Consider the following 22,379-nt stretch of genomic DNA (forward strand, 5'->3'; position numbering starts at 1 on the left):
CTGGTGGCGCACTGCTACAGTGCGCCGCTTGGGAGTGCAGCGGCGCTCCCGCCGAGGGTTCGGATCCCACATACAGACCGGTTCCCGTTCACTGGCTGAGCGAGGTGCGGGCGCAACACCGAGGGTTGCGATCCCGTTGCCGGTCCCGGTCCGGTACGGGCGCGACACTGAGGGTTGCGATCCATTGCCGGACACGAAAAAAAGACAAAAAGGAAAAAAAAACAAAACAAAACAAAAGACATGTCTGTGGTCAAATTTGTAAAATACGGTACACTGTATCTGTCTCTTGAAGATTCCTAATTATACACTGGTGGAACCAAAATGTACTGCAATAAAAAGCCTGTTGTTTAACTTTGGTTAACCTAGTGTTTTCTGTATATATTTAACCATGGAAGTCTTTTTAATAATCACGTCCATTTAAGCACCACATGGGATTAGTGTTCTGTGGAATGTGCTTTGGGAAATGTTGCATATAGGACTCTGGGTTTTCCTTACTCTGAAGTTCTACCTTCTTCCTTTTCCATTCCAGTTTCTTAGTGTGAGTACATAGAAAAGACAAACTCTACTGAGAGGCAGAGGCAAGGTTGTTGAAGAGACTTACAAGAAAAAGCTCCTTTGCTGTCAAATCAGTGGAATTTTGGGGAGATATTTAAATTAATGTCAGGGGGCTGGAGGCTTGCTTAGTAGTACCATATTAAAGAATCCAAGTTTATTATGGTACTCAAGGGAGAATTACTATTTTGTGACTTTATAGGTCTCTCCTTTTATTTTCCATCTTTGAGTGCTGGAAAAATAACTGAGGAAGGGGCACTGGATATAAAGCAACTTCCTTTTGTTTGAATTTGACTCCAGAGTCAATTTCCGCAAAGAACTCTTTGGGCTTTTCCCTAATCTCCTTTGACTAGAAACACAGGGAGCTGAAGTCTCTAAAATTTTAATTATTTCTGGATCAGTCACATTCCTACATTTTGGTAACTGTTTTAGTTTCGCTCTTAAGTCTGTCCTCTTCATTTCCACTGATGTACTTTATAGGTTCAGGACTTCATCCCCTTTCCTTTACACTCATTTATTCATCTGTACATTTATTCATTCATTCAGCATGGTTTGAGCACTGCTGTGTGTCAGGCACTGAACATACAGGGGTGAATGAGACATGGACCCTGCTGGCATGTTGCTTTTCTAGATGAGGAACCAGATTCCAATCTTTCCAAATTCTGATCCATCCTGCTGGAGTTTCTTAACACATCTCTGAATCCATCATGTCCTACTGAGAAACATTCTGTACCTTCTGTTACCTGTGGAATAAAGATCAGCCTCTTCCCTCCTCCCATAGCAAAATGACATTCAAGAGACTCCTTGTTCAGGCTCCACTGGCTGTAGTCTAAGTTCTTACTTTTCCCTTCACCCAGTCATGGTCAACTGTGTGACTTCAGGACTCCTGCCCTCCCTGAACCTGTCTGCCACTCCTTGGCTCCTGCAGTTCCTTGTTCTTTCTCTCCTTCTCTTGAACTTCTTCTCCCTCCAAATCCTTCAAGACCCAACTCAATACCGTGCTCTCTCAAACAGCTCTCCCAGATCTCTGAGCCTCCCTCTGCCTGCATTCTGCCTGTCGTATGATGAGCCACGTACTTTTCTGTCTCTTGCAAGCAAGGCCACGTCCTATTTAACTCAGTATTCTTGACCAGTTACCTAGCACAGAGACCTTCATGTAAATGTTTAATTTTTTCTGAAATCACATCCTTTATATCTATATCTATGTATAAAATACATACATAAATCATTAAAAACTGGCGAGAAAAGTTCCATTAGAAAATTAAAAATTAATTTTAAATTCTGTCATTTTCCTGTACTTTTGTATATGTGTTCATCCCTTTTACTTATTGGAAACACATTTTAGTTTATATAGAGAGATTTAGATTTTATTTTGGGGCTAAGTATTACTCTGTGAACTGTTTAAATTCTTAATATTACTTTAAATCTATTTTCAAAAGAAAATTAGGGATAATTTTAGGTACTACAAAGAATCACATAGTTGCATGGACCTCTATCATTTAATTACATCTATCCTTTTAATGAGAAATAAGTACAATAAAATTTTATTAATTCAGACCCCACTATTTGGGAATTTTTGATGGTTCAGTTACCAAGGTTACTGAAGTTACAGTTACCAAGGCAGACATTTTTGGTTTTTACTCTGATACTTTTGAAAAGAACAAACTTCTTAGGCACTACAGAAAGATCCACCCATGTGTGGATAGTTAATGTAATAATTACAAAGAATTCCCATGTATTAATTACAGAATATCTGGCAGTGCAGTGATATATTTGGCAACATCTTGTCAACCATTAATTCAAGTTAAGTAATTTTTTAAAAGAATAGCTGTAAGTGAGGCTTTTTATTAATTCTAATGGCTTTACTCTTAAATAATCTGAGTTAGTGAAATTTAACCAGTTACTGGGTTGTTCTTTGTATTCAAGGATAGTGGTTCTACAGATGTCATCCATAGGAGGGGATGTGATTGAAGGCCTGGTCATCAGGCCTCTCCAGATTGCATACAGCTAACACCCACCCTTCTTGTGGCTCTAATTGCTAGTAATTCTAAGGAAGGCTGAATTACATATAAAATGTGCATATTTACTTTCATTTGATCCTCACCACAGCTAAAGTTAGGGTGGGCATTACTGTCCCTCGAGTGACTTGCCCATGTCACACAACTAGAAGGGGCAGTATTATTTTCACCAGTGTCCTCTGTCTCCATCTCTCCGCACTCCAACACTCTGTCTTTCAAACAGGAGCAACTTAGACTTGCAAAGCAATGTACATCTGTTACTTCATTTGCTCAAAAAAGTCACCCCCATGAGATTGTTGTAGGTGGATCTGCCTGTTGCTTTTCTTTTCTAGGAATCCCTAGCTATATGCCATTCTTCCCCATGCCCTTCAAAGTCTACTGTGCTTTATATTCACACTTAAAAGGCACTCTGAAAATATCTGACATTGTGCTACAGTGTGATCAGACAGTATTTTTTTTTTCCACTCTGCCTTATTTGGCTGCCTTCAGGTTGTTCTAGCTATGTGCCCAAGGCTAGACATTAGCTAAGTAGTGACCAGAGGTCTCATGTGTCCCAACTTCTCCCATCGCTGTCCCTCCATCTTTCTCATTGGAACCCTATCCACAGCTCTTTTCCTTATTTGCTATGAAAAGTTGTTCTTCGGGAAGAATTACTCATTCTGGAGTATAAATTATTGTTTACAAATAAGGACATATTAAGTCTCCTTGCTTTCAAGGAATTTGTATTTTAATGGGATATAAGAAACAGCCAAAGAAATGACCCTCTAAAGTAGAATTTAATCTCAACAAGCAGGTGAAGGATAATTTTTTGAAACTGGGATATTCTTATTGGCACCTTTGAAATTACAGAGGTGGGTGGTCCCCCACTTCACTCACCTGGAAAGCCAATCTTACCCATGTGCTGCTGTGATCCCCCCTCCTTAGAAAAGAGAATGCTGATGACAGTATTGCTTGCCTGTGGGTAAAATAACTGCTTCCTGAGATCTAAGTATTATTGGTTCTGTTTCATCATTTAATGTTTAAGTAGCACTTGCTGGTGCACGTTCATGTGGACTATTTGCAGTAGATCCATGTCTCATAGTCATAAAGAAGTAAAGGCTTGTATTGTGGGCTTTTAACTTATTTTTTAAAAAATCAATCCACAATTATTGATTAACACTTCAGCTATCTCCTCAAAGACATTTTGACCTTTTTGATTCCATTTTCTTTGTCTATTGGTGTGTTACTGAGCAGTATTCTGTATAAGTAGCAGAATCTATGACAGCTTTTAGTCCTTTTTGCGGAGGGAAGTCTCTGTGGTGTACAATCTCACATGATTAGAAAAGCCATGGTCTCCAAGGTGTAGTGGTCAAGAGCTTGGGCTCTGGAGTTAGATAGCCTAGTCTCATCCAGGCTTTGATATGTACTCACTGTGTGATTACTTAACCTCTAAACGGACTTTCCCCATCTGCACAATGGGGACAATATTAGTACCTGCCTGGTTGTTGGTGGTTGTGATTAAGATTAAATGATGTTGGAATTAACCATGTACTCTCCTGGCTCCTCCTAGGTACTGAATAATAGCTAGCTAGGATTATTTTCATTTTGGCTCAGTGGTCCAAGTTTTCTCTGGGTCTCCTTGTGTGTTTATTTTTAGAACACAGGGAATGGTACAGAAGCTCCTGGAGGACTCTGTAGAATTAATGTGGATTGCCTTGAAGTCTTTGGAACTGAATTATTTCAAGAAAGAATTTCTCTCTCTGCAGAAGGACTGCAAAGAAAGCAAACTTTAACTCTAGCTTTTTGGGTTTTTTTTTGCTGCCTTCTAGGCCATGTCTTTATTCTGTTCTTAAATATAGCTGCACCAACAAATAAATTGACATAGTGCTGCCCTTGCCATACTTTGATTTCATGGCACGGAGAGAACACAGGAGTCTCCTCAGACTGCTTTGCAACTTGACTCAAATATAATTCAGATCTTGAAATGATTATCTGGATGTGTGTATTCTAGGAACTATTGGAGGAGATAAACATCATCATAAATACTTTCAGAATTTTTCCTCAGTCTTGAACTCCCATGAAACTTACAAACAGGTGGTAAATCTACTGTTTAATTACTTGGGGTTCTTTAAAGCTGTCCTGATTTTTGGGGGGTTCTGGTCAGGTAAGCTAATATGTATGTTTACAGCCAATTAAAATGCCCCAAGAAGATCACTGACCATTGCCATCCTTATTTTTAAAAGTCACCAGATAAGGCAATTTCTCAAACAACTTCAGCAGGGCCTTCCAGAAATGCTTGATCTCATACTTCTGTGCATATAATAAATAAATACAATTTTGATTTCATGTTAATTAATCTGAACTTTCCCTTCTGGGATGTAAAGTAGAAAAATGTTCTGTAGCTCTTTGAACATTAGATTGGAAAGAAAATGCCCTAAACATTCTGCTTAATTAAATCCTAAAGAGGTGGTACAAATTTTTCATGATTAATTGAAACATGCATAGTTTGACTGATGCATATTTATATGATATTATCATGTGAAAATTTTATCATGTTATATGAACTGTTTGGGGATGTGATTTAATGCTGTAAACATTTTGCATTTGTTGTTGCATTGTTTGTTATGCAAAATACACAGGCTGATGGCTATAAGAAATCTGGATGTGAATCTTTTTTAAGGTAATCTCAAGTCTGTAATGGCACAGACCTTTAGCCTAAATATAAGATAGGAAATCAGGTTTTCCCTAGTTTGAAGAAATATTTTTAAAATAAAATATTTTTAAAGCAGATCTGTTAAAAAAGCTGAAGTGCTGGGTCCTTCTGTTTTGCCAGTGTAAAGCATGCACATCATTTCTGGGTTTCAGGTAGAAGAAAGATGTGATTGCTGAAGTGAACTGATCCCTTTGGCTTTAAGCACTTAAAAGTTCACTTTTCTAGGGGTGCAGTCATCCTGTTTAAGATGGGAGCATCATCTCATGTCTGGTGGCAGAATTTTGAGCTATGCTGACAAAATTAATTTAGATAATCACAGTTCTGTTTTAGTTTCTTAAATATTAATGTAAATAACTTTTTTAAGTCTAGAATACCTGAGGTATCTGAAAAAGTTTTCTTGAATTTTTGGAATAACACACTTATCAGACTCCTCTTTGGATCATTAGCTATTGATAACAGTTTGATGACAGAAAAGGAAAAATCTGACAGACGTTTTCCAAAGTGTTTGCTCTTGTGACACAGAATTCTATGAAAAATGGATGGGAATACTGATTTATTTAAGTAGACAGATGCTAACCACCATTCTAAGAGTTATCCAACTGCCAAATACAAAAGTGCATAATTTCTTTTGTCTTATCTTCCCGTATTGTTACTTTGTAGTAAGAATGGTTTATAAAATTAACCTGTTTTAAAATTCTACTTTTCTGTTTATTTGTTAGGTCTATTGTAAGAAAGTATCTTTGCCTCCCTTTAAAAAATGACTGTGGGTCTGTCTGGTGATGATGGAGTGAAGCAGGGAAAGACCTGGGAGCTGCCCTTTGACCCCAGCATCATTCCTCCAGGCCAGGCCTGAGCAGCAGGCTGAGTGCCCGGCATTGTGACAGTTTTGTTTTCTACCCTTTCTTGTCTCAGTTTTGGTCCATTCTAGTTAAAGATCTAAGACTTAAAAAAAATGTTACTGGGAGCTGCCCTTTGACCCCAGCATCATTCCTCCAGGCCAGGCCTGAGCAGCAGGCTGAGTGCCCGGCATTGTGACAGTTTTGTTTTCTCCCCTTTCTTGTCTCAGTTTTGGTCCATTCTAGTTAAAGATCTAAGACTTAAAAAAAATGTTATGTTTTGTTTCCCAAACCAGACTGTTTAAAGGAAGAAACAGCGAGGGGAACCTAATGCATGTTCTAAAATGGGTCCTTGGGAAGCGGTATCTCCTCTTAACTGTGAGGCCAACTGATTTCCTCCATAAAATTTTTTTCCTTGCAGATTTCACCAGAGTCAAGCTTATTGCCAACCTATCATTTGTGGGAGTTCTGCTGTAACATCTTCTTTTTCAGGAATTTAAGATTTTAAGTATCTTATTGATTGGGAAAAAGAGAAACAATTAGTTCTATTAGTTAGTTTAGTAATGACAGATGATTATTTTAAAAATATGCTATTTCTAACCTAATTTAAGAAGATGCCTCCATATGCTGAGGTAAATTATAGAGCTTTGTTGATTTTTCATACCATGTAAAATGTCTATATGTGGACAGATGCCATATTAGAAATTATATAAAATACAAATGAAAGTTTTCTTGAATTTAACAAATTATTAAATGCAATAGTTGTTTGACATTTGAATTTATGACTCCATTTAAAGAAAGTTATGTTATCAAAAATGTTTGACTAAGTTTGTGAGAGCACAGCCTTGTAACACCAAGGTCAAGGGTTTAGATCCCCTTACCAGCCAGCTGCCAAAAAAAAAAAAAAAAAAAAAAGTTTGACTAACATCTAAGGTCATTTTTTTATACTGTCTCATTTGGTAATTAACACTAGATCACAATATATAATTTGTGAAATAGAAAAGGGCATTAAAATGACAATATTTTTTTCCATTAAGGTAAATAAAATGCTACACTTAGTTCTGAGGTTGATACTCAGGGGGAAAAAGCCATATCACTGCACTACAAATTAGTTTGCTTCTAATTTTGCAGGCTGATGACCACACTGCCTCAAACCAAATCTTTTTCCTGGAAATGGAATGATTGCATGACAGATTCTATGAACCATGAATATATCAACAACTCATGGACCAGGACTTGCTTAGCAATTAGTGTTTGGGGGATTTTATTCAGAAATTAGACAACACTATACCAGGGCTTGTTTGGGATTTTGTGATTATCATTCATGTCTGGAGCATAAGTCTGGGTTAGTACAAAGAAATTCCATAAAGGAAGAAGAGATGAGACTAATAGTGATCAGTCACACACACACATACAGACGCACACACAGTCAATTGGGAGGACAGAGAAAACTCTAGAGATAGCAAAAACCCCGAGGAAGCAGCAAAGAAATATTTCTTAGGCTTCTACTTAAAGCCTTCTTTTATTTTCCCCACAAAGAGGCCAATGTTTACCAAACTGCAGTCATTTGAATATCACTATCATAATTTTTGTCACAACTTCTTACCACCTGCACTATGATTTACTCAATATATTTTATTAACTGACTCACTTTAAAAGCCTATCTTTGTTTTAAGCAGTAATATTTGTGATATCATGGGCTTGTTGTGCTAGTTAAATTTGCTTCTCATACAAAGGAAAGAAATACAGCATTTTAAATAGTGGAAATATTTGCATACCACCTAAAATCATTCTGAGCATCCCCACAATGTGGGTGATGAGCCCTCCAGGAGCTGAGAGGATTACTAGTCTAGCTGAGAATGATCTGATACCCCCATTACCATCTCTTCATCCAGGGACCATGAACCACGTCACATGGAGGAGAATTTAAATCAGACCTTCTCTCCCTGAGGACAGCAGGGCCGGAAGGCTGCATCATAGGAGACTGCTCAGTGAGCTGGGCTTGTCCTTTTCCATTGCCAGAATCTGGACACTCACATCTTTCCTTTTTTTGACTAAACACATTGCTTGGGAATCGTTACACTGCAGGAGTAAACAGCAGCCCATTTCATTTAACAATAACAGGGAACATGCCATGGTTGAGCCTGGCCCCTCACTGTCAGGGTTCATGTGAGGGCATCACATTTATAGGGTAGCACCCTCCAAATTGTCCCACCCAGTGTGGATCTTGTAAACTTTCAGCAGGACCTTTGAAGAAATGGGTCATTTTATAAGCTTCGTTAGTACTGGGGCTGGTTTAGCCAGGCAGGTTAAACATTTTTACCAGACTAAGAAGCCCTAGATACCCTTGTGGCTATGCAGTCATGCTCTGGTTTTTAAGTAAATGACTTTTGGAAACTTAGGAGCAAAAAAAAAAAAAAGAGAGAGAAGAAGAAAAGAGAGAGAATAAAAGCACTGAGGCTCCTCCCCAAGAGCTGCCTGTCCTACTTGGTGGGAAAATGGTATGTTCTGGAAACTAAAATCAGACCTCAGTAGCTCTGTCAGGTTCGGGGTGCGTCGTTTGAAGGGATGTTTGCTTCTGATATGAACATTTTTCTTATACTTTTATTATAGAAGATGATGTGTCAAATGTACAAATAATGTGTGCCTGGTGCCAGAAAGTGGGAATCAAGCGCTATTCCCTGAGTATGGGAAGTGAGGTGAAAAGCTTCTGCAGTGAGAAGTGCTTTGCAGCCTGCCGGCGAGCCTACTTCAAGAGAAACAAGGTAAGAGCGCGTGAGGGAGCGCGGCCTCGCAGGCCTCACCAGACCACGGGCGCATGTGCCTCCTAGCACTAGTGGAAAACACTGCGCACCTTTTACTTGTGTGTTTTTATTCTTTCTGTTCTGTCCGTTCTCTTTCTCTGTCATGCTTAACCTTTTGGAAGAAGGAATCCCTTTCGAATCTGTTTCTCTTGGCTTAGTGTTTGAATTCTGAGAGGGTGAATGAATCTGATGAGGACACAGTGATCACAGCTGGTATCCTAATCGACAGTGTCTTTCCAGCAGTGCAGTGCACAGACTAGACTCCGTGAAAGATCAGTGGTAGAGATTTGTTACAAAAGCCAAGAAACTAGCCACAGAAGCATGGCCAGAAAGCTTTAGTCCACTCAGTTTAACTTTTGGTCCCAGTGGGAGTTTTGCTATTGCTCTTTCCAAAATCGTACTCACAAATCTTAGTCAAGAAAAACATCAAGTGTTTCTTGACACCTTGTGTTAAAGTTGATTGATATTGACAAAAGGTGAAAATATCAACATGCAAACCAGCATTGCTCACACAGCTAAGCATTTGTGAGAAGCATGGTGGGTAAACACAGGAACAGCCATAGTTATAGTTTTTTTTTTTTTTTTAAGACATCCCTTGTCTGAAAATGTCCTTTTCGAATAGTATTAGCCACCATTAATGGGAAATGGAATGCATGTTTTCACAGTCACACACTACATACACACAAAACTAATTTCTTAATCCTTGAAGAACTGCTATAGCATTTTGCCAGCAAGTACTGAAGTAAATTTCTAGTCCTTGATTATTTTTCATTGATCTGTAAAACTTCCTTAATTTATAAAATTGTTCACATTTTCCCAAGCATTTCCATTTTCATAATACAAGATCGAAATCTGTCCTTTCTTGAAGCAAACAATTATTATTTTTTTAAGTCTGATATTTGCAGTCCTGAAATACTAATCATGGGCTTACTGCATTGCAAGAAGCACTGTTGCAGCAAATTATCTGCAAATTTGGGTCACATTCATTCTGCCAAAAAACATAATGCCAAAAGAATTAGACAGCAGAATTCAGCAGGGCGGAATTTTAGTAGTGGTCTCTAAGAATTAGACTCAAAATCTTCACTGTAACAGAGAGGCAGATAAAGAAATTGTTTGGAATTCTTTTGGAATGGTCAGTAGTCGAGTTCAGTTTCCTTTGGGAGGGGGTCAGTGAAGCTGGGGAGGAGGGTGGGAAGAACGACTCACAGGAGACACGTTTTGTTTTAATATAGGAGGATTAAAATGATCTCCAAGACCCTGGGGCTCCCGTTTTGAATGCTGAGCACTGGGGTAACAATCCCAGGAGTGGGCCCAGCGCTTTCTTCTTCAAAGCCCTACTTACCACAACAAAATACTTTGCATTCCATCCCAGAAGATGGCTATAGAACAGGGCTTTTTGTCTTTCTATAATTCTGAAGGGTTATGGGTCTTGATGGAATGCCTGTAAGTGAATAAAATCAAGCAAGATGAATTTGTCACAATTCCAGCAATACATGTTACACTTTGCAAGGCAATTTTACTTTATAGTAAGCCTTTGATTTTACTTTATAGTAAGCAACTTTACTTTATAGTAAGTGATGTTACTTTATAGTAAGCTTCTGATTCTATTTGGAAAAACAGTCCGGAATACTATATTTTACATCATTATAAAATTTAAGGCCAAAGTGAATTTAAACTTTCATAGCATATGTTTTTGAAAAATGGGTAACTGGGAGCCAAGATAAGAATTAGTATTCAGTACTTACAGTAGGTAAAATCAGCAGTGGGAGGAAGACCGTTACATTTCACTTCCCATAGGTCTCTCAACATCTTGCAAAACCTGGGAGTTGCAGTGGTTTGATGTTTAGCCAGCGACTTTGCCGGCTGATCCCAGCAGCCCTTTAGTGTACATACAATACCTGTCTTCTCTGCAATCTTCACCCTTATTTATGTATTCCAAAGCTCTGCCATACTATACCTTCTCATTTTTTTCAAATAGAGAAATAAACTGGTCACATCACCTGCTGGATTATTATTATTTTTAAAAATTTTAAGACTGTTATCTCTGCAACAATATTATATTGTAGTACAATAAACATGTACAGCTGCTACATTTCTGTTAACTGATAGGATTTTGTGGTCATTTCATTTAGGGCTTGGGTTTCCTAATGGATTGTATTAGATACCGGTCTCCATCCTGCCATTTCTAAGAACTGCTGTAATAAGCCCCAGGGTGTTCTCCACTGAAGACAATAGCAAATGGCTACTTCTCTTCTTGTGTCATTTAACAAAGTCCTTTGTCCTTGTAATTAAAGTTGTGGACTTTCTTAATCTTAGAAAAAGGGCAAAATTCTTCCTAGATTTTTCTCGCTAAATTCTACGCTTTTAAATATTGAGAAGTGGTTAGAAAACAGTGAATAATGTGTATGCAGGACAGAATTTTGCCTAAGGTATAGTGTAGATTTAAAAAAAACACATAAAATTAACTATGCTGTAAATTATGCTTTATAATGACAGCCCATTTCTTGCTGGATAGCATGCTGAGATCTAAAAACGGTCTCTAAGTTGAACCCAAATTGCATGCATAACTTTACAAAGAAAAATCCTAGTAGAAAAGGTAGCTAATTAGGAGCCGTATTCAGCTGACCTCTGTTTTGTGTCTGAGCAACACCTGCATTTGTGAATGTAAATTGGACAGCTGTGCCTGTGGTCCCCGTGCTTTCCTCTTCACAAATGCTTCAGCATAGAGGCAGGAATCGATATGCTGCTAAAAACAGGGACGAAAATAGCCCAACTCTCAAAATGATGGCCCACTGAAAATGGGCTCTTTAAATTTTGTTTTCTTCTCAAAGCTTCATTTCTCTTTGGGTCTCTGTGTTTGTTTAATGGGGTAGGTTGAAAAATGCCCTGTACATATTCTCATAAACCCTGTCTCTATGAAGTAAGGTGGGATGGATTGAAACCAAATTAACCCTTTATAATATGTAGATTATATTTTACAACTGAATTTAAATTTTTATTTGAGGAGTTGTTTGAATTGCTACAAGTATGTAGGCTTTCCTCAAAATGCCACTAAACAGTGCTAGGAGAGGACCATGAATCACAGCTGTATTCGCTTAAGGAATCTAACTACTGATTTACACATTTCACGATGTTGCTCTAAGAAGTGTACAGTATTAATTCGTAATATATTTTGTAGAATCCTTATCCCCCAAAGGCTCAATTGCTGGCTCAAAAGTTTTTGAAACAGTGGGTAAGAAAAATACTTATATAGTCCATGGGCATTGGATGAGCAATAGAATGTCAATCTCATTATTTGATGCACTAGAGACTTTGCAGGGGACTAGTAATCCACTCTTTTCCCAGCCCCTTTTTGAGGCCACAGAGAGAAGGACTTGAGAACATTTCTAGCCTAGAGATTTGCCTAGGAGTTGGAAAGTTGCGGAGACTTCTTTGTGGTTTTGCAAGAGATGCAGAGATATTCAGTCCAACTTGCTAATACGAGTTTTAATTTATACAATAACAGACACTTAAAAAATATTCTTTCATAAGGGAGTAATGCCTTGTAACCATTATCCCTATAAAAAGAAGAGTAACAAACAAGACCACAAATAGTAGTCATTTCCAAACAACTTGTGTTTGATCTTTTTCCTTTTGCATTGGAAATATCCTATTGTCTAAACTAATGTCCAAAAATAAGGCAGGAAATCAAAACTCAAGACAAATGGCTAACACAGGCAATGTAAAGGATGATTGTTTTCTTTCCTTGTTCAGATCTCAAATTTATAGTGTTCTTTATGGATCAGTAGCATTGATAATTTAGTAATAAACATAACTTCCTAAAAGGACCAAAGTTTTGCTTCCTTGTTCTGTTTTACAATAATGTGAAACAAGAGTAGATAGAAATACTTCAGTATCAATGTTGCTGTTCCCCAGGAGACCATAGTGGGAAGAAACCTACTTAGATAAGGATAAGGATGCATTAAAAATAAAAAGATTATATAGACAGAAACATTTGCAAATGATGTCGTTAAGATTTCCTAACAATCATCATAATAATAACATAAATATTCAATGAAGGGAATATTGTATAATCAGCACTTCTTTTACTTTCAAACTATATTCCTCGATAGATAGCAATCTCTTAGAAGAGATCTCTTTTGGAAGAACCCATCAATAATTAGCATGTGTCATCATGTTATTTGGAGTTATATTTTATTTAGACAAAGGCCATTTGTCTTTTTATTAAACTTGAATATACACTGGGAAAGAATCCTCGATTTCAGACTTAATTATAGAACCTAGCAGTGCAGAAGAAACATGTAACAATTGCCCTGTTAATCTAGTGATTAACCTGTCTACTTTTTTTTCCTTTAAACACCTGAAAGATTTCATTTGCAAAATGGCTATCATTCATGAAGATTTGGAGAAGGACATTAAGAAATTACTTGCAATTAATGTCCCCTGACTGCCACAGACTTGCTTTTGTCAGTTGCTTGCAGATATCCTTGGTCCATAACTAAATGCAGCCAGGGAACCCCTGTGGATTCCCCTTGTCTTTATCGGGTGCCAGTGAGCCTGTTGGGTCTGTCTGCCTACACCCTGGCCTGCAGGAGGATTGCCTTGGTTTACACTGTCCATTGGAAATGTGCTGTGAGTCTGCCCAAAGTCTTGCATGGAGAGTGGCCTTCTTCTCCCAGGGATTTAGTCTGCAGGCCACTGGCTGAGTTCCCTTTTGGTCACAGCAAACAGTGTTGTCCTTAGGAAGCCCTGGGGAAAGAACAACAAACCCAACTGCTTTCTTGTTCTCTGGTGTTTTGAAATATGGAATGGAATATTGATGAGCTGCAGCAAATGAGAGCCTGTGAAAAGCAATAGGAGAGGAGGAGGAAATGCTAGGCCTTGGAAACACATTTGGGGTGGGGTTAGAGCAAGAAAGTGCTGGCTAGTGAAGTAAAATGTCAGTCAGTTTAAAGTGACATCAGGCTCTTGAGGAAAGCCAGAAAGGGTTGAAGGGCAGAGGTTCTGCAGGCAGGGTGGGCCACAGTGCCCTAGGAGGCCTTCAGAAACTGGCAGAGAGGCATGTGATCTTCGTGTTTACCCAAACACTTGAAAACCACTTGAGAAACACTGGTCTAAGGGATGCCTGGAATACAAACAGACTGGGGCAAGTGGGTTTATACTGAAAGAAAGGAATAGCAACCACTTCTAGTTTTTAATGGGCTACATTTTGAGGGATTGTAGGGGAAACAGAGAAATAGTTCTAACCCATTTCCCAGAATGAATGTTAATCCTCAATAATATTAGGTATTTTAGATTAAATATGAAGAGATGATCAAAATTCTAAAGAGTTCAACATTTCTTTTCAATGAATGGAAGGAAGAAGGGGAATTTTTTATACATCTGAATCCAGTCACCTGGGGATCAATACCCAGGGCTATTGACATGTATGCTGGAATGCTAATTTTCAGACACAGTAAATCTCTAGCTATCCTTCTGATGATAGCTAATGCTATTAACTTAAATCAAGTTTTTCTCATCTGAACTGCTGGTAATTATCCAATCCATCTAAAAGATACGCTCCCTTTTAACATTAACCACAGTGTCAGATTGCATCAGCTGCATTGTGTTCTGGTGACTGCTGCTGCAGAGTGATGAATGTGTGTGTTTGGAGTTCATAGTCTGACTGTTTGGGCAGTGGGCAGCTCAGTGAAACAAATGATCAGGAAGGGATCTATTTATTGGGAACATATATTCTCCTTATTGATCCAGTCACTTGCATTGCCAAGTTTCTTAGCTTGCTGCGAACAGTGTTCAGGTTTATCTGAAGAATGAGCATTTAAAGAATTATCTAATGGGTCATTTTGATGTGCTTTTCCCATCATAAGCTGCATTCAGCAGAGTTACTCTTTGTGCCTGGCTTAAAATGGAAGGTGTCAGGAGACCTTATTAATAAAGGCCAGAAGAGGGAAAAGGTTCGAAGAGTATTTGGTGAGAAGAGTATTTGTCCAGAGAAACCAAGGGAGAACTATTATGCATTTTCCTAGGATCGTAGTCATGCTCTGTTAATTCAAATGCTTTGTTATAGATGTTAAATATCTAAGTAAGCGGACATAGAGGGCAGGTGGCTTGCCTTGAGATATGTTAAAGTAATAGATTGAGTCCAGTATTTCTCTCATACACATTTGCAAAGTCTGGTTACAAAACCTAGTACACTCAAGAGGGCCATATACAGGAGACCCAAGCTATAAGAATACTGTGGTTTAAAAAAAAAATTTCCTCCATTGCAATACCTCTGGGCAGCTTTTGTACACACAAGCAAAAGTGAACTGGGAAAGCCATGTGTAATTCTTTGTTCCTTGGGTTCTTTGCTCTTTGTTCATTTTATCATAAATTAGGATGAAATAAAGAAAATCTTGCTGCAGATGGCCATGTAACATGCCTCAGCAGTTGAGACTGAGAATGGGAAATTCCCTATGTTACCTTCTACTCTTAGGGTGGCTGTGCACACAGTGGAATCTAATGTCTACTGACAGCCCGCCTTTGGAGGTTACAAACATCAGTCTATTGCGTTCTCTGTAAACAAGCTGTGGGCCAGAGCTGGGCACTACTGCAAGCACTAGAAGGCAGATCAATGGGTTAGTGCATCCATAAAAGATGCTTGAACTCTGCTGCAATTTACTGAGCACTCTAGTTAAATGAAACTCCTGTAGTCTTTAACAAAGACAGGGATAATCAATGGCTGGGGATGGAAGTCAATGTGCAGTAATCACAACCTCCCAGAATTTGTGTTGTCTCATTGCTAACAGAAGGTTAGTCAGATTCAGGCTCCAAGGCTCACTACATTTATGTTGATACTTGCTTAATGTTTGAGAGCTGAATTTGGCCCAGAGGTGACATAATCTTAGTAGTGTTGCATCTGTGGGGACTATTTTTAAGCTATGGAATATTATTTAAAACAACATTACTTGAAAATGACAAGATTAAGCTCAAGAATTATATTTGTTCTAACGTAATGTCTTTGTAAGTCATTCCCATGATGAAACATAAATAGGGGAATAAAATCCACTCATGATTAAGTCCTCAAAATGTCAAATTGCATAGTGTTGGAGAGCCTTGATTAATCCTTCCATGGTAAAATATTCCTCATTAGTTTGCTATGGCTAAGGGTTAACCATTTCTATTATAAATTCAGACATTAATGTATTTTCTGCTTAATTCATCTGCGAATAGAGGAAAATATAGTTAGTAGATATGAATTTTTTACTTCCAAATGTGCTTTGGAAACATTATACTGATTTATGAGAGAGCTTTGGAGGCATGTGGGAGAATTCCTTCATAAATATGCTGAAATGTATTTAAAAGCATTTAACGACTTTTGATTGTGGAAAAATGACTGCCTTGACTTTGAAATGATTACTTTTCCACAGAAATAGTAGGATTTATGACATAAATCAAAGATTTTTGCATTTGATTTTTGTCTCGCAAACTTAAACTTTCTTAATGTTTAACTTTTTAAATTAGCTAATTAGCACGAAGAGCTGGATCTTACCCTAAGTGTATTTTGGGGGCTCAATGAGTAATAGGAATTTTGAGGTATTATTACTGCTAATATCCTTCACAACCTTTTGCCAAATATTCCATGATAAAGTGGTGATTTTTATATGGATCTAATAAATAATGTTATCTTATAATCTGTTTCAATAGAATGATTTCATATTATTTAAAATATGGTGAGCAGTTCTATGACTGCACATCTAACTCTTTGTTATAAGAAGAATCTTTGAAGGCCCTGACACTGTCTGTGATCATCTGTAGGACTATATGTTTTATAAGTTGGTGCAATTTAAACTAATACCAAAGATGGGGGATTTGCCTAGTAGGAGGTAAGTGCGTCCTTGCTGCTTTTTTCTTTGTTTTTAGCCGGGCTTAAAACAGAAACAAAAATAAAACCCCTATTATTTATTCATCCATTCATTAAAAAAAAAAAAAAAAAGGGAAAGATATGTCGAGCCCCTGTAAGGTGCTAGGCATATTTTAGGTTTGCTGGATACACTATTGAACAAAAGAAAAAGTCCCTGCCTTAAAGAGACTTACATTCTAGAGGGAAGGTAGATAATATACAAGTTAAAAAAATAATGAAATATTTCAGGTAGTGATAAATGCTATAAAGAAAAAGCAGAATGAGGGGATTGATGGTGATGGGATACTGTTTTATATCTGGTGATCACAGAAGCTGTCTTTGAGGAGGTGACTGAATAGGGACAAAAGGAAGCAATGGAGCTATGGAGTTGTGTGAAGAGATGGTTGCAGAGGGTCCCGGAGAGGAGGGGGAGTAGTGAGAAACAGAAGTCCTAAGGCAGGAACAAACGTGGCATTTTTGAACAGCAGCAAGAAAGGCAGAGTGTCTGGAGCTGAATGATCAAGGTGGCTAGGGGCCAGATCATGTAGGCTGGAGAGATAGTGGTTTAGATTTCATTCTAAGTGTTATGGCAGCTATTGGAAGCTGTTGAGCACGGTGGGTGATGTGATCTGATTTTTGTTGTTGATTGGATCTCTTTTAAGGAAGTAATACATTTATGTTCCTGTATGCAAAGAGGATTTGGACAGTAAGAAAGGCAACAGCATTCCCATCAAAGTTGGGTGTGTCTGGCAATAGAAAACTAAAAGTATCTTATAAACTGAATTATTCATTAGTAGTTATGAAACATTTCCCAGTAGCAAAAGCATGTTGAACCAATTTAGTTATTTATTTATTTTTTTCCTGGGCAAGGTGTGGGAGGAAAGGAACCAAGGATGGATGTCATTAGTTAAATGTTCTGACACAACAATTTTCTTTCTACAAGGAAGATGGAGCTTGTCCCCAACCTAGTGGGTAGGTTAGGACCTCCGAAGGCAAGCTGTACACAGAACCCAACTCTGGGGCTGGGAGACCTACAGCATCCACAGGCCTTCTCAAGTTCTAAAGGCTTATTTTGAAGTGTATTTTATTCTAAGAGTAGACATAGTTTGGTGATTACTTGTAGGGTATATCAGAATTTTTAATGCCAGTAACAGAAGATCCAACTCTAAGTGTTTTAAATAATATATACTTTGGGGTAGGTTGATTCAGCAGCACAGTGGCCTTATCATTGTCCCATTTCTTTCCATCTCCATATTCTTCTGAATAGAGTGTTGCTCACATTCCAAGGCAGGCTCCCTGGAGGTTGTGGGATGGCTGCTAGCAGCAATCAGGACTAGGTGCTTCCTCGCTCACATCCAATAGAATGACTGGCTCTGTCCTAGCATTTCAAAAAAGTCTTGAAATTCATACTCATTGTCTATGCTTACATCACATGCTCACACTGGAATGAAGGACTATGATTAGGCAATGGAATGTTCTGATTAGCTTGAGCCAATCAGAACTTCCCTGTGATGTTGGAGTTGGAGCTCATTTTTCTCAAAAGCCCATGGGCTGCAAGGGCAAGTGTAGCTACCAGAATGAAAATCTGGATGCTGTTAAAAAAAAAGGAGGGGATCAGAGTGGTGGCTGTAGGTGCTAGTAGATGCCCATTAGAAAGAAAGGCGATTTCATGAGGTTATTTCATGAAGTTCGAATTCTTTACACAATGAATGTGTCATATTTATCTACTCTTGTCATGCAAAAGAATTACTCTGGAATCCAAGTGAGGATTTAAAGACAAAAATGTGGTTAGATTCATCGTAGGGTCCTTAGCAGTAGATGCCCATTAGAAAGAAAGGCGATTTCATGAGGTTATTTCATGAAGGTCGAATTCTTTACACAATGAATGTGTCATATTTATCTACTCTTGTCATGCAAAAGAATTAGTCTGGAATCCAAGTGAGGATTTAAAGACAAAAATGTGGTTAGATTCATCGTAGGGTCCTTAGATGAACTACCTCTTCTACCTAGGACTAGCTGTTTTAAGAAATCTGATTATTAGAATGTTGGCTCTAGTATAGGACTAAAGTGCTCACTCATTCTATTTTTCGACTCTAGAACATGAAATCACATAGAACTAAAACAAAGGGATTGTGGCTAGTGGTTAGAAATTTGCATTTATGAAGAGGAACAATGGTGCAGTTAGAATAGACCAGTGTACAGTTTCATCAGTGTAAGTGGCCTGGGGGAGGTTGGCCAAGGACCATACTGGATGTCTGGGGCAGATGCTTTGGACTAGATGTGTGATGGGATGACGCTGCTGTTACCCATTGAGAGTTAGCCTGCCCATACATTGATGCTGCTTTCTTTGTGGCTGAAAACTGTATCTGCTAAACAAAAGGGCAAGAGGAGTGTTCAAAAGAATTGTGTTATAGTCTGAAGCTAAATTCATCAAGTTCAAGTGGCTGAAGGAGTAGAGATCTTGAAGGTTACAACTTTCACAGTTGTTAATGCAACAAGTATTTGTTAAACAGCTACTATGTGCCAGATACTGTGCTAGACATTGGAGTTCCATGGCCAACAAAAACTTGGTACTTTCCCTCATGAAGCTTACAGTCCAGTGGAGGACAGACATTTATTTAAATAATAACACAAATGTGAAATTGCCACTGTGACAAGTGCTGTGATGATGTGGGCACAGCAACATGAGAGCCTCTAACAGGGGGTTTCCTTAGTCAGAAGTTCTGGAAGTTCCCCTGAGTAAGTGGTACTAAAACTGAAATCTGAAGGATGAAGAGGTATTAAGTAGGGAAAGAGGGAAGGGAGAGCTTAGTGGGCTGAGGACATAGCAGTGTGGCTTCTAATTCTGTCATTGATTTGCTCCTTTGCTCATTTAAAATTCTTTGAGAAGGAATGGAGCTTTACCTATAAACAAGAAAACAATTGAACAAACAAAACATTCCCTGGAATGATAACCCCATTTATCCCCTTTTTGTAAATTCATTCATTCATGAGTGCATTCTACCAGTGCTTGGGTATTGTTGCTGGTCTGCTGGCCTCCGCTTGCCCTGACATTTTCGCTCAGCTTCATGGACTGTAGAGTTGGCACATTAATACTAACTCATTTCAGAGAGTATGTTGATAGCTATAACTCCTGAAGGTAGGACCATTTTGTAAATAAATAATAATAATGATAATAACTAAAAGACTAATGTATCAGAAAAGCAACAATGACAATAGAGAAAAGGTTGGGTGAAAATGCACTGATCTGAGAGAGGAAAATATTGTAATTACTGTCTGAATGCGGTTGAAAATAAATAGGATAAGTCATTTTTTGATGGAAGGAGCCACAGAAAGGGCAGACACTCACCTCCCACTTGCCCACCCCCCACTGTGTGTGGAGAAAAGATGTAGTTTTGATATGTATATACTGTATATACATATCAGAACTATATACTGTAGTTATGTTAACATTAAGGCAAGGGCAGACAGGAAGTTTGGGTAATGATGAATTCCAGGACAGAGAAATGCTTATTGACACTCAGGTCCCCAGACTAGACAACTGTGATAAAATGGAAACAGAACAACACATCTGCTGGCACGATAACAGAGGGCAATTCTCGTGGCACAGTGGTGTGGTGGGAAGGACGGGATTCTCCTCCCTTTCTTTGTATTCTTTATTTCAGCCTGGTATCTAATTTTACTGCCTAGGATCATGATGATAACTCTGTAGAAATATAGCGACAAATAAATAGGCAGGTAAAAAATTCAGATTTTATCTTCTTGCGTCTTTACTGGGTGGTGTGGACTTAGGTATTCTAAATGAGAGGTTTCTGCATTGCTCTTCAGAACGCCAGATGGAAGAGATGACCCTTATCAAGCCTAACCATACCTGTGCCTGCCTCAGGTGACTGTGAACCAGGGACCTGCAGTTCAGCAGCCTGCAGTCAGCAGCCCCCTCTCCAGTTCCAGTAGCTCCTGAAAACCACAGTGACAGTCGTTTCCAAAAGAGGCTGATTTTAAAACTGTGATGAAAATGGCTAACAGCAGGCTGAAGGTTAAAGTAAAAAACTTAAAAACCATAAAATCTGCCTGGAGGCTATTTAAGCTAACTGTTTTAGAGGCACAGATGGTTCATATACCTCTGAGCCAAAAACAAAAAGTAAAAAGGGGACAGTAAAGCTGGCGTGATTAAGCAGACAAGTATGAAAGTTTTATTAGTACTAAAAAGGCATCCTTTAGAAAAGTGAAAAATCTGTCTCAAAAAACTCAGAAGACATTTTAAAGACCAATGGGAAATGAAGAGGGCAAACAGATGACATTTCAAAAATCAACCAAAGATACTGAAGAAACACAATGTACTTAACATACATTGGATATCAGAAGCTGTGCTCTGACGACATTAGAAAGCGGTGTAAGAGAACGATGCAATACGCAGAGAGTTAGGGTGTGGCTTCCCTGTCCTGCATCCATCTTTGATGTAGTGCAGTTTTTATAGAGATTTAGTGCAACTTAAATGGTAATTTGAATCTCCGAGGAAAATCAGCTGAAGTAAATTTGAGACACTTAAGTGCCATAAATCAGAGGGTCCAAAGCATATGAAGGGAATAAAGTATGATGTGGCTGCTAGTATTATTAAAATTAGAAAGCATACCTGAGAGCTGGGAAATCACTGGGGTGGAAGGGCATCCAGACTCTTTGGAGAGCACCCCTGAGTGCATCTGGATGCAATCGTTCATGTGTTCCCCTGCACGTGCATGCGCACACGCACGCAGAAAGCCTCAGGATTCAAGCTCCGTGAGCTTCTCTTACAATTTTGCAAAAATTCAGACTCTGAAGAATAACAGTACATTAATAACAGTACAGTCACCATTTGAGAAGCCTCCTCTGAGGAAAAAATAACAACAGTACTTGTGCCTTGAATTAGTATTTAATATAAACCTAAATTAAAATGACCAAATATAGCCTTGCAATAAGTAAGGTAAGTTGTTTGGATTTTCAAAAATCCAAGTAATTCACTTAGAGTTTGGCAGACTCCCTCCAAAGGGACCCTTGAGGAATATAAATAACCGAAGACAAGGAATAAAACCTTGCTTCGGATTAAGAACCTGGGTAAGGAGAGGATGATATTCTTCAGGGTACAGATAAATTAATAGCATACCATCCCAGGGGTTTATATTAGGAGTAGTGTCATTTAATACACTGATTGCTTATTTGGAAGTAAATGACAAGAAGGAGGGGACTTTTGCTACTTTCTCTAAGTTGCTTTCATTTGAAAAACTGCAGAGGATAACCCTCGCCTCCCAAACCCCCCACAAATCTATGCATATAATGAGGTAACCTGCTTTGCAAATGTATAAATGTAATGAGGTAACCTGACATCAGATGCAATTCCATTCATTCTGCTGTCAGCTAGCACAGGGAGCAAAAAGTTTTAATCCTCATACATGGGCTGATTCTCAGCATCCCCAGAGAGGGGAACTTGGTCCGGTCTATAGGGTGCTTATTGTGTTGCTTGCCTAGAGTTAAAAAAAATTATCTTTTAAATGCTTGAGTGCATTAAAGAGAATTTTTTAAAGCAGACAAAAGTACAGCAAACACTGTGCCGATAAACTA

At 38.4% G+C, this 22,379-nt stretch overlaps 1 protein-coding gene across 1 annotated transcript in view; it reads left to right on the forward strand.

Annotated features, from left to right (window-relative positions):
* The window catches only part of SOBP (sine oculis binding protein homolog (Drosophila)), a 166,379-nt gene that overhangs the window by 32,558 nt on the left and 111,442 nt on the right, over positions 1-22,379 (forward strand). The window contains exon 4 of the mRNA XM_008579499.1: positions 8,712-8,863. Coding sequence (XP_008577721.1) covers positions 8,712-8,863 — 152 coding nt within the window. The remainder of the gene's footprint in view (positions 1-8,711; positions 8,864-22,379) is intronic.

This window comes from Galeopterus variegatus, unplaced genomic scaffold, assembly GCF_000696425.1.
Source record: "Galeopterus variegatus unplaced genomic scaffold, G_variegatus-3.0.2 Scaffold1901, whole genome shotgun sequence".
NCBI lineage: Eukaryota > Metazoa > Chordata > Mammalia > Dermoptera > Cynocephalidae > Galeopterus > Galeopterus variegatus.